We start from the raw sequence: 13,220 nt of genomic DNA, 5'->3' as shown, positions 1-13,220 counted from the left end.
ACTGAATTTTTGAGAACATTTTGAATTCTGCTCTCATGGGAACAACTGCAGTCAATGTTAGTGTGGAATTTTTAAACATCAGATTTTCTCTTATGAAGCAAAACACTTATCATTAAAAACAAATCACCAACATTTCCATGCTGTCAAGATGCAATTTATGTATTATCAGATTTTTGTTTAGATGACTGAATTTCTGACATTTTGACCATTTCATCACAACAGCTGCCCGGGCACTGACTCACCTGAGTGGATAAATGAAGCTACACAGCAGGTCTCACTACCAGCCAATTAGCTCAGCGAGTTAGGAGCTGGTTCTTGGTGTCAGAGATTGTGAGTTCGAGACCCAGCAAGGGTGATGATGATGATGATGACAGATCAAAATGTCAGATGTCCTCAAACTGTTTTGCTGTCTAAATGCAATTTATATATTAACAGATTTTTGTTTAGATAACAGAATTTCTGACTTTTTGACCATTTTTGAAATCTGCGTTCACAACTGCTGCCCGGACACTGACTCCCTGAGTCTATTTGAGAAGACACACACCATGTCTCACTTCCAGATAATTAGCTCACTGAGTAAGCGCTGGTTTGTGGTGCGAGGTGATGTGGGTTCAAGACCCAGCAAGAGTGATGATGATAATGACACATCAAAATGCCAGATGTCCTCATGGTGACATCACAGCAAGCCTCTAAATAAAAAAAAAACAAAAAACAAATAGCTTGGACCGGACCATGGGCGAAAGCTCACTAAATTTTGCACAAAGGTCCAGTGTCATCTTCTTCTTTCTACTTCCAAGGAAATCATACTTCCCATGGGTGAAAACTCACCAAACCTTACAGAAATGTCCAACCCCATGCCAGATCCCATGTATTATCAGATTTTTGTTTAGATAACAGAATTTCTGACATTTTGACCATTTCCGAAATCTGCCTTGACAACAGCTGCCCGGGCATTGACCCCCTGAGTCGATAAATGAAGCTACACAGCAGGTCTCACTACCAGCCAATTAGCTCAGCGAGTTAGGAGCTGGTTCTTGGTGTCAGAGATTGTGAGTTCAAGACCCAGCAAGGGTGATGACGATGATGATGACAGATCAAAATGTCAGTTGTCCTCAACACGAAACACAAGACAATTGTCCTAATGGTGGCATCACAGCAAGCTTCTAAATTTAAAAATCCAAATAGCTTGGACTGGACCATGTGCGAAGGCTCCTAACATCTTAGAGTCACAGTAGATGTTTAACAAATACATATCTTTACCTCAAAAACTGATTTTTCTTTTTACTGTGGTTCCAAATCTGCCTACACGAGAGTGAATGGCTTACTCAGTTTGTGAAGCTACTGTTGAACTGCCACTTGTCAATTAGGTCAGTGCGATAGACAATGGTCTTTGGTTCCCGAGGTTGTGGGTTCAATCCTCAACTAATGCAAATTGGACATTATAAGGACAACTGTCTCGTCTTCCTATTCTCCTGTTTGTTGCTCAGAATTGCCTAAATTTGCCCAAAAGTAGCCCGGACCCGACCCATCGCTGCGCAGCAGCTATAATTGTTTTTGTATTCTTCTAGTCTTTGTTAAAAATTCTTTTTGACTATTAATTTTATGTTGTTTTTGTCCCTGTCATATTGAAAATAGTATTGTATTGACTTTTGAGTGACACTTTACACTCTTACCTTTTCATTTGTCTTTTTTTCCCGCTGATCCAAAGAGACAACAAACAAGTATGGTCCAGCCTTAAAGCAGCTACAATTAGTTTATCAAACCTGCAATTCAGCCCATTTTTTATCTGTATTTTCACCAAGATTTTAGCTAGTTGGTTTTTAAATAATTTGTGTGGCCAACGGGTTGGGAGTCATTGGTCTATGCAAAAGCCAGAAGCTGACGGCTTGGTGGAACAATGAATTAATCTGAGCATGTATAAACAGGAGCGTACCTATGTTCTTTTTGAAAAAGGGTCCTATGTTCCCCGTTTTTCCCAAAAAGGGTCCTATGTTCGCCGGTCGCAGTACATACTGGGGAACATAGGACCCTTTTTCTGAAAAAGGGTCCTATGTTCCCCTCTGTTGCCGGTCGATGGACTCTCTCTACTTATCTGGACTCTCTCTATCTGGCCTGTCTAGCCTCTACAGTACCTGTTCTTTTTACTAAACTTAACCAACTCCTTTCTTCATTGCCTAAACCAACCAATGGGACAATTACACTTCTCACTCAAAGTCACAACTCAACTTCCAGGTATGGGTACAAAACGTGCATGTTCCGGGTCCTTTGGGGGAAAAGCGAGGAACATAGAACCCTTTTTTAGAAAAAGGGTTCTATGTTCCCCAGTCCTATACAAAGTGGAGAACATAGGACCCGGGGAACATAGGGATGATCCCTGTATAAACTAGGCAATGAGCTGTGATCTTTCAGCAGCTTTCAGGCTGCTACCTCCCATTCACACAACACTTCTGATGTTGCAGTTTGAATTATCAAACTAATGAGGAGTGAATTTGAGTGTGTGTTTGTGTGTGTACACATATTGCCAAATCCTGTTCAGGACCAACTGGGTGATTCTCTTTTTAATAGGTGGCTCCATTGTTAACAGCAAATCAAACTGATTCCTCAGTTCCCCAGTGAAATTCTCCTTGTTCTCAACACTTCTCGGTATCGGGTGGATCAGTATTTTTCTCCTTTTTTACAACACAAAGTAATATGATAAACTATCAATAATGCAAGGAAAACTTAGTTCTCCTCCATGTGTTTTGTTTTGAAATGAAATGCTCAAAAGCAAAACTGGGCACAGAAATGAATGCAGCGTTTAAAAACTCTTAAACCACACACTAACCCAGACACACACACATACTGGGTGACCTACCCTCTTGTCTCTGAAGTAGTATGGGTCAATGTCTTCCAGGGGAACGCCCACCAGATGAGATGGGATGTCAGCGAAGATGCGCGGCAGCTGTTTTCCTGCCTCCAGGTCGGGCCGGCGCCGGGGGAGCTGCACATCGCCCAGGTCCTGAGACACACACACACACACACACACGCGCATACACAAATCACCAAAGCATCACGTCCCATGAAATATCTCACATCTGCCTATTGAAGCTGCCACACATCTTATTATTTGATGGATGGATGGGTGTGAGAACCTCCTGGTAGTGTTTTTTGCGTCGAGCCTCCTCCTGGGCAATGCGCTGCTCGATGGCCGCCAGGGAGTCCGGCGTGAAGCTCTGAAAGCTCTCTGGTCCCATTGGAAACACACAGCCAGCCATCTTCTCATCCTGATCCTGCTGCTGACTGGCCCAGTATACCAGCTGCAGAGACAACAGAGAGGAGACATCAATATACAACTAAAGTTCAAGCAAGAAAAAAAGACAAATCCCAAGTGTTGACAGTTATATTTTGTAACCAAAGTCTTTTTCACCTTGCTCCCTTCCTTCTTTTTCAGTTCCCTACATTTCCCATGGTGTCATTCACTGCCACTTTCTCCACTCTAGATTTTTGTGTAAGTTGCGATAGTGATATATGGTGAAAAGCAGGTGGGTTGATAAACCTCTGCCTTGACTAAAACTGATTCAGAGTCTTTGCCACAGATGGAACAGGTGGATGAAGACATGTCCTGTGTAAAACATCAAACATCTAATGCAGATTATTCCCTTAAGCTACAAAACATAGAAACACACCACACCACTTTTACTCTATATTAACTTTTTTCTTTTATATACAATAATGACAGCCTATATATTTTATTTTGAAAATACTCCACATCTCAGTTTTCTACTCACTACTGTCTTGGACACATCTAACTATATTTCATAAAAACGAGGGCAGTTAATTCAACAGTATGGCTGTTTTATATTTTGTCATCCTGCACAGAAATGTAATATATTACATTTCTAATCTTATATCAAGATTTATGTTGCCACCTATGAAATGAAATATTAGTCACATATGTGACACAATTTGCAGGAAAAAATCGTTAGTGGCCGGATGAAATTAATGATCAGGTGTGCTCATAATTTCTATATGGTTCATGCCATACCTGTTTTTATTTGAATATAGGCTTATATAAGTCTAACTTAGAAATTGTAATTTCTTTTAAACTTTGCCCTTTCCATCCACACATATTTCAAATTGACCTATTATGTTCACTTGTATTTGACCATGAGATGATAATGTAGCGGTCACTATAAAGTGAATTGTGAAACTCTTGTTGACTATATTTTGACTCCTTGAGGCATGAGATGAGGAACCACTGATTCCAGTTCCTGGAGAGTGTGAGTGTCAGGACAGAGCCTTGATTGAATGGCTTCTTCAATTGCACAATGATTATGTCCTCAGAGGCGGCAGCGAGCAGCCTGGGACGGCCCAGAGCTTCACCTCACTCATCATTCAGCAACTGCTTAGACCCTTTGAAAGGGCCACAATCAGCGTGGAAAACTGTCTGTGATCAACTCCAACCTGATGAAGCACAACCGCACCTGCTGGCCTGCATCCACATGCGCTGTTCACTACCTCAAACACTGACAACAGTGTGACAATGAGTTGTATGGCTCAGAAATACAAAGACAAAGACATCAACAACGACATAAGACAAAAAAAACTGTGACAGCAACAAAGGACTGTTTTAAATTCTGAGCCAGTACTTGATTATATTAGTGGGATTACTATTCTGTCCAGTAAGGTCATCTAAGAAACAAATGAGAGAATGTGCTTTGAGTTTCAGTGATGCAGAACTTATCGTGTTTCGTTGATTTTGGACAACTTCAGTGGTCTTAATCAGGTTTGAAACAAAATGCTCTCAGACTGCAGCATCACCACTATGGTTTCCTTTAGCATCAATTTAGATGTTTTATTGATGACTTTTACTGTAAGTAGCCTTCAAGGCCAGACTCTATTTCAGTGTAGCTCTCTGTGTACCAGACTGGTCAGAGCCTCTAACCCACACCTGCCTTCAAGATAATCTATAGAATTATATCAGATTTTCTGTGTTGTTAAATAGATTTAGGAAAATATGCTTTCTACATTTTTGAGTAGAATCATAATCCTTGATCTGAATCATGATTTTGATTTATAGAGAAAATCCTGACTAAAAGTTATGATTTACATCGACCACTTTGAAGCCTCTTTATAAACTACATTTTTAAACCCTCGGGCCCAAGTTTCCTGGCGCAGCGCAGGTGGCGCAGCCGGTGCAGTGCAAGTTTGGACCAGCGCAGCCTGGCGAACGGTCAGTCTGGCAGATTGGTAGATCGCGCTGCGCCGAGGTGGGTGTGGCGGCGCAGCAGGGGGAGGTGTCACAGATTCAGCTTGGCGCAGTGGAAGTTTCATGCGAAAATGTCCCGCCGAGGGTGCGCTGAAAGCTCGCCACCTCAAACCAGGTCTACTCTCAGCGCAAGGCGAAGTGCAGCCGGCGCAGTGGTAGATTGGTTCACCGGCAAGCAGTGCACACACGTCACCAAGACCTCACAGGCAGGTTTCCACAGTTCCAGGCACATGTAGATGCAATAAATAACCACAATAACCACTATTTAATGCAACTAGTGGAATCAACACATGAATTTATATCTATACAGATTGTCCCGTCACACCTGACGTCAGATCAAAGGCTGTTGGCAGCGTAATGGAAACTCCACCTGAATTAACACAGCAGGGACGAACTGGCACTGAAAAGCAGATGCGGATGTGTTGTAATTTGTGTGTGTTTGTATGTGTCTGGTGAAACGAAATGTAAGTGTTGTGATGATCTGCTTTATTTATTTACTTACTTGTTAATTTATTAGCGGGCGAGCGACCGCGTCGTCACGCAGCCGTAATGAAAAACAAAACACAAATCATCATCTCTCTTAGCCCACCACAACAGCCTCGGTGTCAGATATAGCCAATACTCAGCATTTCTCATCTCAGAAAAAAAAAGAGAGAGACGGACAGACAGACAGAGAGAGAGAGAGAGAGCGTCCTTTACGCTGAGATGCTCCTGGTTTCATCCCTGTTACGCATGGTGTTTGTTTATGTTGTGATTAGTGTACACCTCTCATCTTTCTTACACAGGGTTTGAATAAATGTGAGTTTCCTTATTAGTTTATTAGTTGTTGTTTTTTACACTGGGCAGAGGTTCTCAGTGTATCAGATCAAACCTGATTAAGGATATTAGTAAACTCATTATTCGGCCACTCTGAGCTCGGACCTCCGGACCAAAACAGCTGTTTCCTCCTGGGAGAGGTTCGGCCTCTGGCGTCGCTGTCTCCTCCGTCCATGTCGAAGTATAAAATGACAAACTTGCAGTGCGCATCGCCCGCGGCGCAATTAAAGGTGAGGTCAGCTGTGTTAATCCCACTTCACGCCTTTCTCTCCTCCTCCTTTCCCACTCCCGCCTTGTCTCCTCCCTCTTTGCCGTTTGCGGCGGTAGGAGGGACGAGGGGAGTGCCTGCGCCACGCCCCGTTGGCGCGGCACTGCGCTTGGTCCAAGAAACTAGGGCCCCTCATGTTTGTTTACAAATTTAAACCAAACCAATCTCTCTTTTTGCCTGGTTCATATGGAGTAATATGTGTTGGCCCACCGTGGTGTGTGGTGTTCACTGTGGTGTGAAAAGTGGAAAGTTTAAACAGAACAGAGAAACAATGGAGGAGAAAAGACACACGAACCCAACAAACCAACCCACCCATCAACACACACACACACACACATACACTTGTATCATGTTGCCAGAGTTCGGAGAGAGCAAGACAAAGTGTGCGTGTATAACAGGTCGGTGTGTGTGTGTGTGTGTCCAGACCATCTGCCTTAGATCCTAATTGAATGATTAGACAGCCCTCGTTTTTCAACCCTTCATGAATTTATTCTTCACAGCTCCCAAATCTGATTTCTGAGTGTGTATGTGTGTATGTGTGTTTGTGTGTGTGTGTCCACATCAAAGGAAAATCTAGCTCTGTTTTCCATTCTTATCAAAAGCTGTCATCCACTCAGTCACACACACGTATGCCGTGTACAGTAGCTCCATTCTGCTCCAACACTTGGTCACGTACACACTCGTTTGTACCTCTCCTCTGACATAATCATTCCCAAAGTCATGAGCAGACTGATGACAACAAAGTGACTGAAAGGAGAAAAGCAGAAAAACACATTTCTGCATCACCAAATTTCCTTTCAGTCATCATCTTCAAATAAACAGGTGTTTCATGGATCTGTAATTGGGTCTTTATTAGGAAGAATTACCGACCCGGACTCTTCAACCCACCTCCAAACCATCTCTACTAAACCGCTACTAAACCTCAGAAGCAGAGTGGACAGGTAACCAAGGGGAGACACTACAGGTGAATAGGGTAAAAATTTTAACTAACAGATATCACCATGAAACTTCCCAAGTTTATCACTTATATTAAGACAAATATTTTTTGTATTACAAGTTTTGTCAAATTGTATGTTTAAATATGTAAATGAGGCAATATCTGATGAAATATGCGCTAATTTGCATCCCCTTTCAAAATTCTTGTTTAATTTTGTTGACATATTAGAGTCAGAAGTTTGTACAGAGGGGGTTTTGGATGGATCTTTTTTTTCTTCTTTTTTTACTGTCAAATTTCACCATGTTTTTAGGAATACAAAATTATATAAATCAGGCTTTGAATGATATATCAATCCCCTCTGTAAAAACCTTCAGAATATAGACAGGAATAAAAGTGGAAGGTTCGGTGTCTGTAAGTGCTGCTGAAGTGGAGATTTCAGGTTCAGAGTCTGAGGAAAAACAAATTTTGCGGATAAGCGATGACAATTTTTGGAGCCTACATAACTGTTCAGTAGTGAAAGAGCTTTACAATGATACCTGACATGACATGGGTCAGACAACAGGCAAAGCACAGTATGTCACAGTAGCATGTTGAAGCAGAAGTAGGTAAAATCTATCATTTTTACTGTCCATTAACATTATCAGATTACATCATTTTACAATTTCTCCATGCAAAAATATTTTTCTGTGCGTTTATATTGAGTTATAGAGATAAAGTTAATTGGCTTGTTATCTCCAGCGGGATGACGAAGGAGTAGGCCTGCAATCAGTTCAGTAGGTGGCAGCATGGGACTAGCCCTACCATGGATGTAGCCTGTTAGCTCTTGGTCACTCCTAAAGCAAATCCTAACAGGCGGTATCTAGATAAAATGACCACAGACTGGGGATTTAACGTGACTTTCTCAGTAACAGGAGCCTGGGGGATCAGAGGTCGTTGCCTCGGTAACGGTACTGTCTCGTCTCCTCTGCAGGTTGATCCGGTGCAGTGCGAGCGAGGACGGCCTCCTCCTCCTCCTCTTCCTCACCGGCATCGCGGAGCGCGCCGCGGAGGAGCCGCAGGAGAAATAGGCGCCGGTGCTGCAGGAGTCGTCCAACGGCGAGCAGACGCCCGGCGACGGTGGGAACTCGGGCCTCAAGTCGGTGTTGTCGGCGGATTAATGTGACAGATTGGAGTTGTTCGTAGATCAAGAAACCCACTGTTTTTTGTTTTTTTTTTACTGTTCAGTGTTGTGAATTTCAGTGGACTGCTGGATTTAATATTTTGATGTTGGACACTGCCTGAGGAGTTTTAATGCAGCCTGAACGCAGCTCAAACCGACCCGGTGTCTCAGCACGGTGACCAAGCTTTGATAAACACACCGGATCCGCGTCGGTTTACCGTATCCTCCCGTACACGGCAGCTCAGTGTAGGTAACAGTGTTGTTGTCTCTTTTCACCTCCTCTCTCCCCTGTGTGCTCAGTGCGCTGCGCACACATTTAAATAGAGATCCCGCTACGTTATTTCAGCTTTGCTTGTTTACATTTCACAAAAAACTCCTAGAAAAGGATTGATTAACTGCAATTAATTTAATTGTTTACATCCTTACTTGGCTTGGCATGCACTGAACACGTGCACACATGTGATCCGTGGATTGATTTTTGAAAAAAAAAGTTTGTGCGCATGTTTAACTCATTGGCTGCCAGCCATTTTCAGAGCAGAGAGCCCCATACTGCCAGCCGTTTTAGAGCATTTTGAACGATCTTATAAGACCCACAGAATATTGTGTTCTATGACTATATAAACACCGAAACTACCAAGAGAAAGAGTAGACTCTCTTTGTTCAATAGGAAAAAAAAAGTTTGTTTCTACCTTTTTCCGTTCTTTTGTAAACAGCAGTAGAACGTAGGCTGGTTTCGCCAAAAACAGCAGTTTTTGACCATAACACTGAGAAAACAAGCTTTTTGTGGAAAGAAACATGTCAAGCAGAACAGTGACTTTGACGTTGATATTTTTTGCTTTAGTGACACCTCACACACCTGAACAGTGTTCTCCTTCTATAAAACAACAAAAACAACACTGAGAAAGGACTTTTGATGGCAAAATAATAATTTATTTACAAATATCAGTAAAAATGCATTAACTTTTTTGTACGTTTGTAGCTGTCACATGACCTCTGCCCCATGGTCGACCACTGCTCGATCCACCACCTGTAAATTATAGAAATATATAGAATTACCATAAAAATACATCTCTTATAGATGTAGTCAAGTGTGATGTGGAGTTTTTTTTTTTTCAACCTTTCCGATCAAAGCGATCCGCCCTTCTCTAAGCAGTAAAAGTTAGCTCGCTAGCAAGTTAGTTTATTTTATTATTTTTACCATTGATGTATTATATTATTACCTTCATGTCTTTCTGGAGCGTGGGGACGAGTCTCTGCTGCTCCTGGTGGATCCGGACGGAATCGCTCGGGTCACGTCCACCGAGCCGTCAGTTGAGCTGGGCTCTGGTCTGTGGTGACGCACCGTCAGCTGCTGATTCTCACCACTCGGCCCGGCTTGATCGCCGGTGTCCAGCGTCGGTGTCTTTTTCAATGATCTCCGTCATTTTCTCATGATCGCGACCCTCTTCCTCTCCGAACTACCGCGACACACACGGTACATAATGTGCCGACGTGCGGAACACATAGGCTCCGTTTCTTTAGCTAAGTTTCTTTAGCATATCTCTTGTCATCTCGCTTCTTCTTCTCATAATCAATTCTGATCTCTCATCCAAAGAGGGCACTGCTGCCACCTACAGGGCCTACAGGGCACCTACACGTCATTACACTAGTTTACAAGCCTGATATTGATGGACAAGCTCCGCCAGACCGTCCTCCAGCCCTTCCCGTTGAAAAACGCAATTGACGTCTATCGACGTCAATGGCAGTGAACGGTTGTAATTAGATTGACGTCTATAGACGTCAATGGCAGCCAATGAGTTAATAAACATGCTTGTTAAGTGCAGCGTGGTCATGGCGAGCGGAGGAACGGAGGAGCTTGAACGCCCCGCGTCATTTAAACAAAGACGGTTTATAAACCAAGACCTTCCATGACGAGTCAGCTTCCTGTATGCATGTCACGTGGGCTTCTGCACGGCCACGCCCCTTTAGGGAGACCAGAGGCAGCCTAGAGTGTATTGACTCCAATGGGAAAATTGAACGTGAACACAGATTATGGTCGAGTCTTTCTCCCCACAGTCACTTAAAGGGACAACGAGGAGTTTTGGAAAAGCGAAGCGTTTTCACACTACATTTATGAGCCTCCGCGCGCACCGTAAAATTCTTTGACCAGCGCAAGACGGACTCATGTTTTCATTCATCAATAATTAAAGTCAGAGGTTCAAAAATGGCAATTTTCAGACGGACACATCAGAAAATCCACTTTGTTCAAGACCTGTCTCTGTCTCTACGAACTCCCGTGAAAATGATTTAAATTATTTTTGTCACGCTAAATATTACTGTTAGTAGTGTAAATATTTAATGTTATCATAAGAAAATATAAATATCTCACTTTCATCTACCTACAAATTGTATAAATCCACACACGTTCACAGACGAGGTGGTGACGGTTGGCCACGCCCATTTAGAGAGACAGGAAGTGTATACCATTTCTATCATTGGAGCAGCCGCTCATGGAGTATCTTTCCATTTATTGAATATCTTTGATTTAAAGCAGAACTATGCAAGTCGGCCGGAAATAGCTCGCTCCTTCGCTGGTTTCTCTTTTTTTCCCTCTCCGGAGCTCCCCCACAGTTCTGGGAGGCACATGTCACTGTCGTAAAAAAAAAAAAAAAAACTCGCCACCACCACCTCCACCCCCTACACGTGCTTGTGTTTACATTGGAAGCTGCTGAAGGTAGAGAGCGGTGTTTGCTAAGCCCTGCTAACACGGAGCTAATGCTAACACCGAGCTAACGCTAACACAGAGCTAATGCTAACACGGCCACACACAGACACAAAGACACAGACATACACACACACACACATACACACAGGAATAAAGGTTCCAAAACGCGAAGGTGTGTGTGTGTGTGTGTGTCATGATGTATTACATTATCTTATAAAAGATCCATGGTGTGTGTGTGTGTCTGTGTTAGCATTAGCTCCGTGTTGCCACAAGTCGAACTTCATCCCAGATAGCACACGTACGTCTGGCCGACGTCGGCCTGAGGTTGGACGTCGGCCCTATAATTTATAACATCTGTCAAGCATCGGCCCATGGGCGAATATCTTCAAATTTGATACTCATTTGTGCCAGCTCATCAAACGTCTCTGGTGCGTCGGCTTTAAGTCGGCCGCAGACCTGCCCACAGACGGCGGGACCTCCTGCCAGTTTGGTCCAGAGACGTCGACGGAGTGCGTTTCAGGGCTGTGTGTGCAGCCAAGGAACGCCGTGAATGTGGCGACGTAGGGACGAGGACTGTTATGGTGCGTTCAAGGAAACTCGTATTTTTCCGACCGTGAAGTGGTACCAGTTCGATCTGGTACGAGTTCACCGGTCGGAAGTTACAAGTGGCCGTTATAGTGACTTTCACCGGTAAAATAGGTCGGAAAAACACGAGTGGGTTGCCTGGAACGCTACAAAGTCGTAAGTCGTGACTTGAAGCTGTAATTTACGATTTCAAAAGCCTGCCTGGAACGCAGCATTAGCGAAAACGACCGGACCACTTACTTCTGCTTTAAGTCCTATTTTTTTCCCTCTATTGGACGTTATCTGGCTGGAAAAAGGTAGAAGTGACGGGACCGGTAAGCCGTTGTCAAAGCAAAAAAAAAAAAAAAAAAAAGCTCCAGAACTAGAGGGGGGGCTGGCCGGCCTGCTGCCCGGGCACAAGGCGCTGGTGTGCGGATGAGTGAAGGAGGGAGACTCGGTCTCTGGAGCTCACCATGGTTACATAGATAGCAGACGCTTTTTAGGCTACATTTTTGTCCTCGCGCTTATGACACGCGCTGTCCCTGCAGATTGGCAGCTGACTTGAGAATGATATTAGGCTACTCTGGTTAACTGTTGAGACAATTGAAACTGGTAAAAACAAATGTGTATGCTTATCAAAATTACAGAAAGAAGTGGCAGGCAGGGAAGTGAAGTTTTACACGATGGCAGAGGGAAAGGGCTTGAGAGTGTGATTGTTGCTTAGATTTAATCAGGTTGATTTGTCAGTGATTTATGACAAGACCGGACACTGCACAGAGCAGCAACCACGAAGACTTGTCATCTCACTGGTCATTAAATAAGACACATTGTTTACTCCAGCACTCCTTAAAGGGATAGTTCACCCTAGAATGATATTTCGCTCATTATCTACTCACCCTCATGTTGACTAAGGGCTGGAAGAAGTTTCAGATTCCTCCGTGGCTTCTCTGAGTTACAGGGGGTCTTAGCGTAGCAGTGCATTTCAATGCAACGGTTGTAAAGGGACACCGGAGCTCTTCGTAAAAAAACACACACAAAAAAACATCCAAATACCTCCATGCTGCTCGTATGTAATGTCCGTCTTGTGCTGAAGCCCCGAAATGCGAAATTGTCCCGAAAAAAATTAAATAAGTCTATATTTTAAGCTTGTTTGTAGCGGAAGCTTCTCAAAGCTCCTCTTCCTGGTCCGTCCAAATCTCGCGTGATTCGCAGTAACCGCACTGACGCATGCTGACGCCGGCGCAAATCACGCGAGATTTGGACGGACCAGGAAGAGGAGCTTCGAGAAGCTTCCGCTACAAGCAAGCTTAAAATATAGACTTATTTAATTTTTTTCGGGACAATTACGCAATTTGGGGCTTCAGCACAAGACGGACATTACATACGAGCAGCATAGAGGTATTTGGATGTTTTTTTGTGTGTGTTTTTTTACGAAGAGCTCTGGTGTCCCTTTGCAACCGTTATATGGACATGCACTGCTACGCCAAGACCCCCTGTAACTCAGAGAAGCCACGGAGGACTCTG

The 13,220-nt window shown here is 43.5% G+C and overlaps 1 protein-coding gene across 1 annotated transcript in view; it reads right to left on the bottom strand.

The window, feature by feature from the left end:
• The window catches only part of LOC146967037 (sodium channel protein type 5 subunit alpha-like), a 468,832-nt gene that overhangs the window by 387,653 nt on the left and 67,959 nt on the right, over nucleotides 1–13,220 (bottom strand). The window contains exons 2-3 of the mRNA XM_085763726.1: nucleotides 3,132–3,296; nucleotides 2,855–2,998 (exon numbers count right to left, since the gene is read on the bottom strand). Of these exons, the coding sequence (XP_085619852.1) occupies nucleotides 2,855–2,998; nucleotides 3,132–3,254 (267 nt within the window). The 5' untranslated portion in view covers nucleotides 3,255–3,296. The remainder of the gene's footprint in view (nucleotides 1–2,854; nucleotides 2,999–3,131; nucleotides 3,297–13,220) is intronic.

This window comes from Trachurus japonicus, chromosome 20 (genome assembly GCF_045865225.1).
Source record: "Trachurus japonicus isolate A0001 chromosome 20, Traja_1.0".
In the NCBI taxonomy this organism is placed as follows: Eukaryota; Metazoa; Chordata; class Actinopteri; order Carangiformes; family Carangidae; genus Trachurus; species Trachurus japonicus.
Note: the sequence above shows the minus strand (reverse complement) of the source record. Positions and strands in the feature narration are given on the sequence as shown.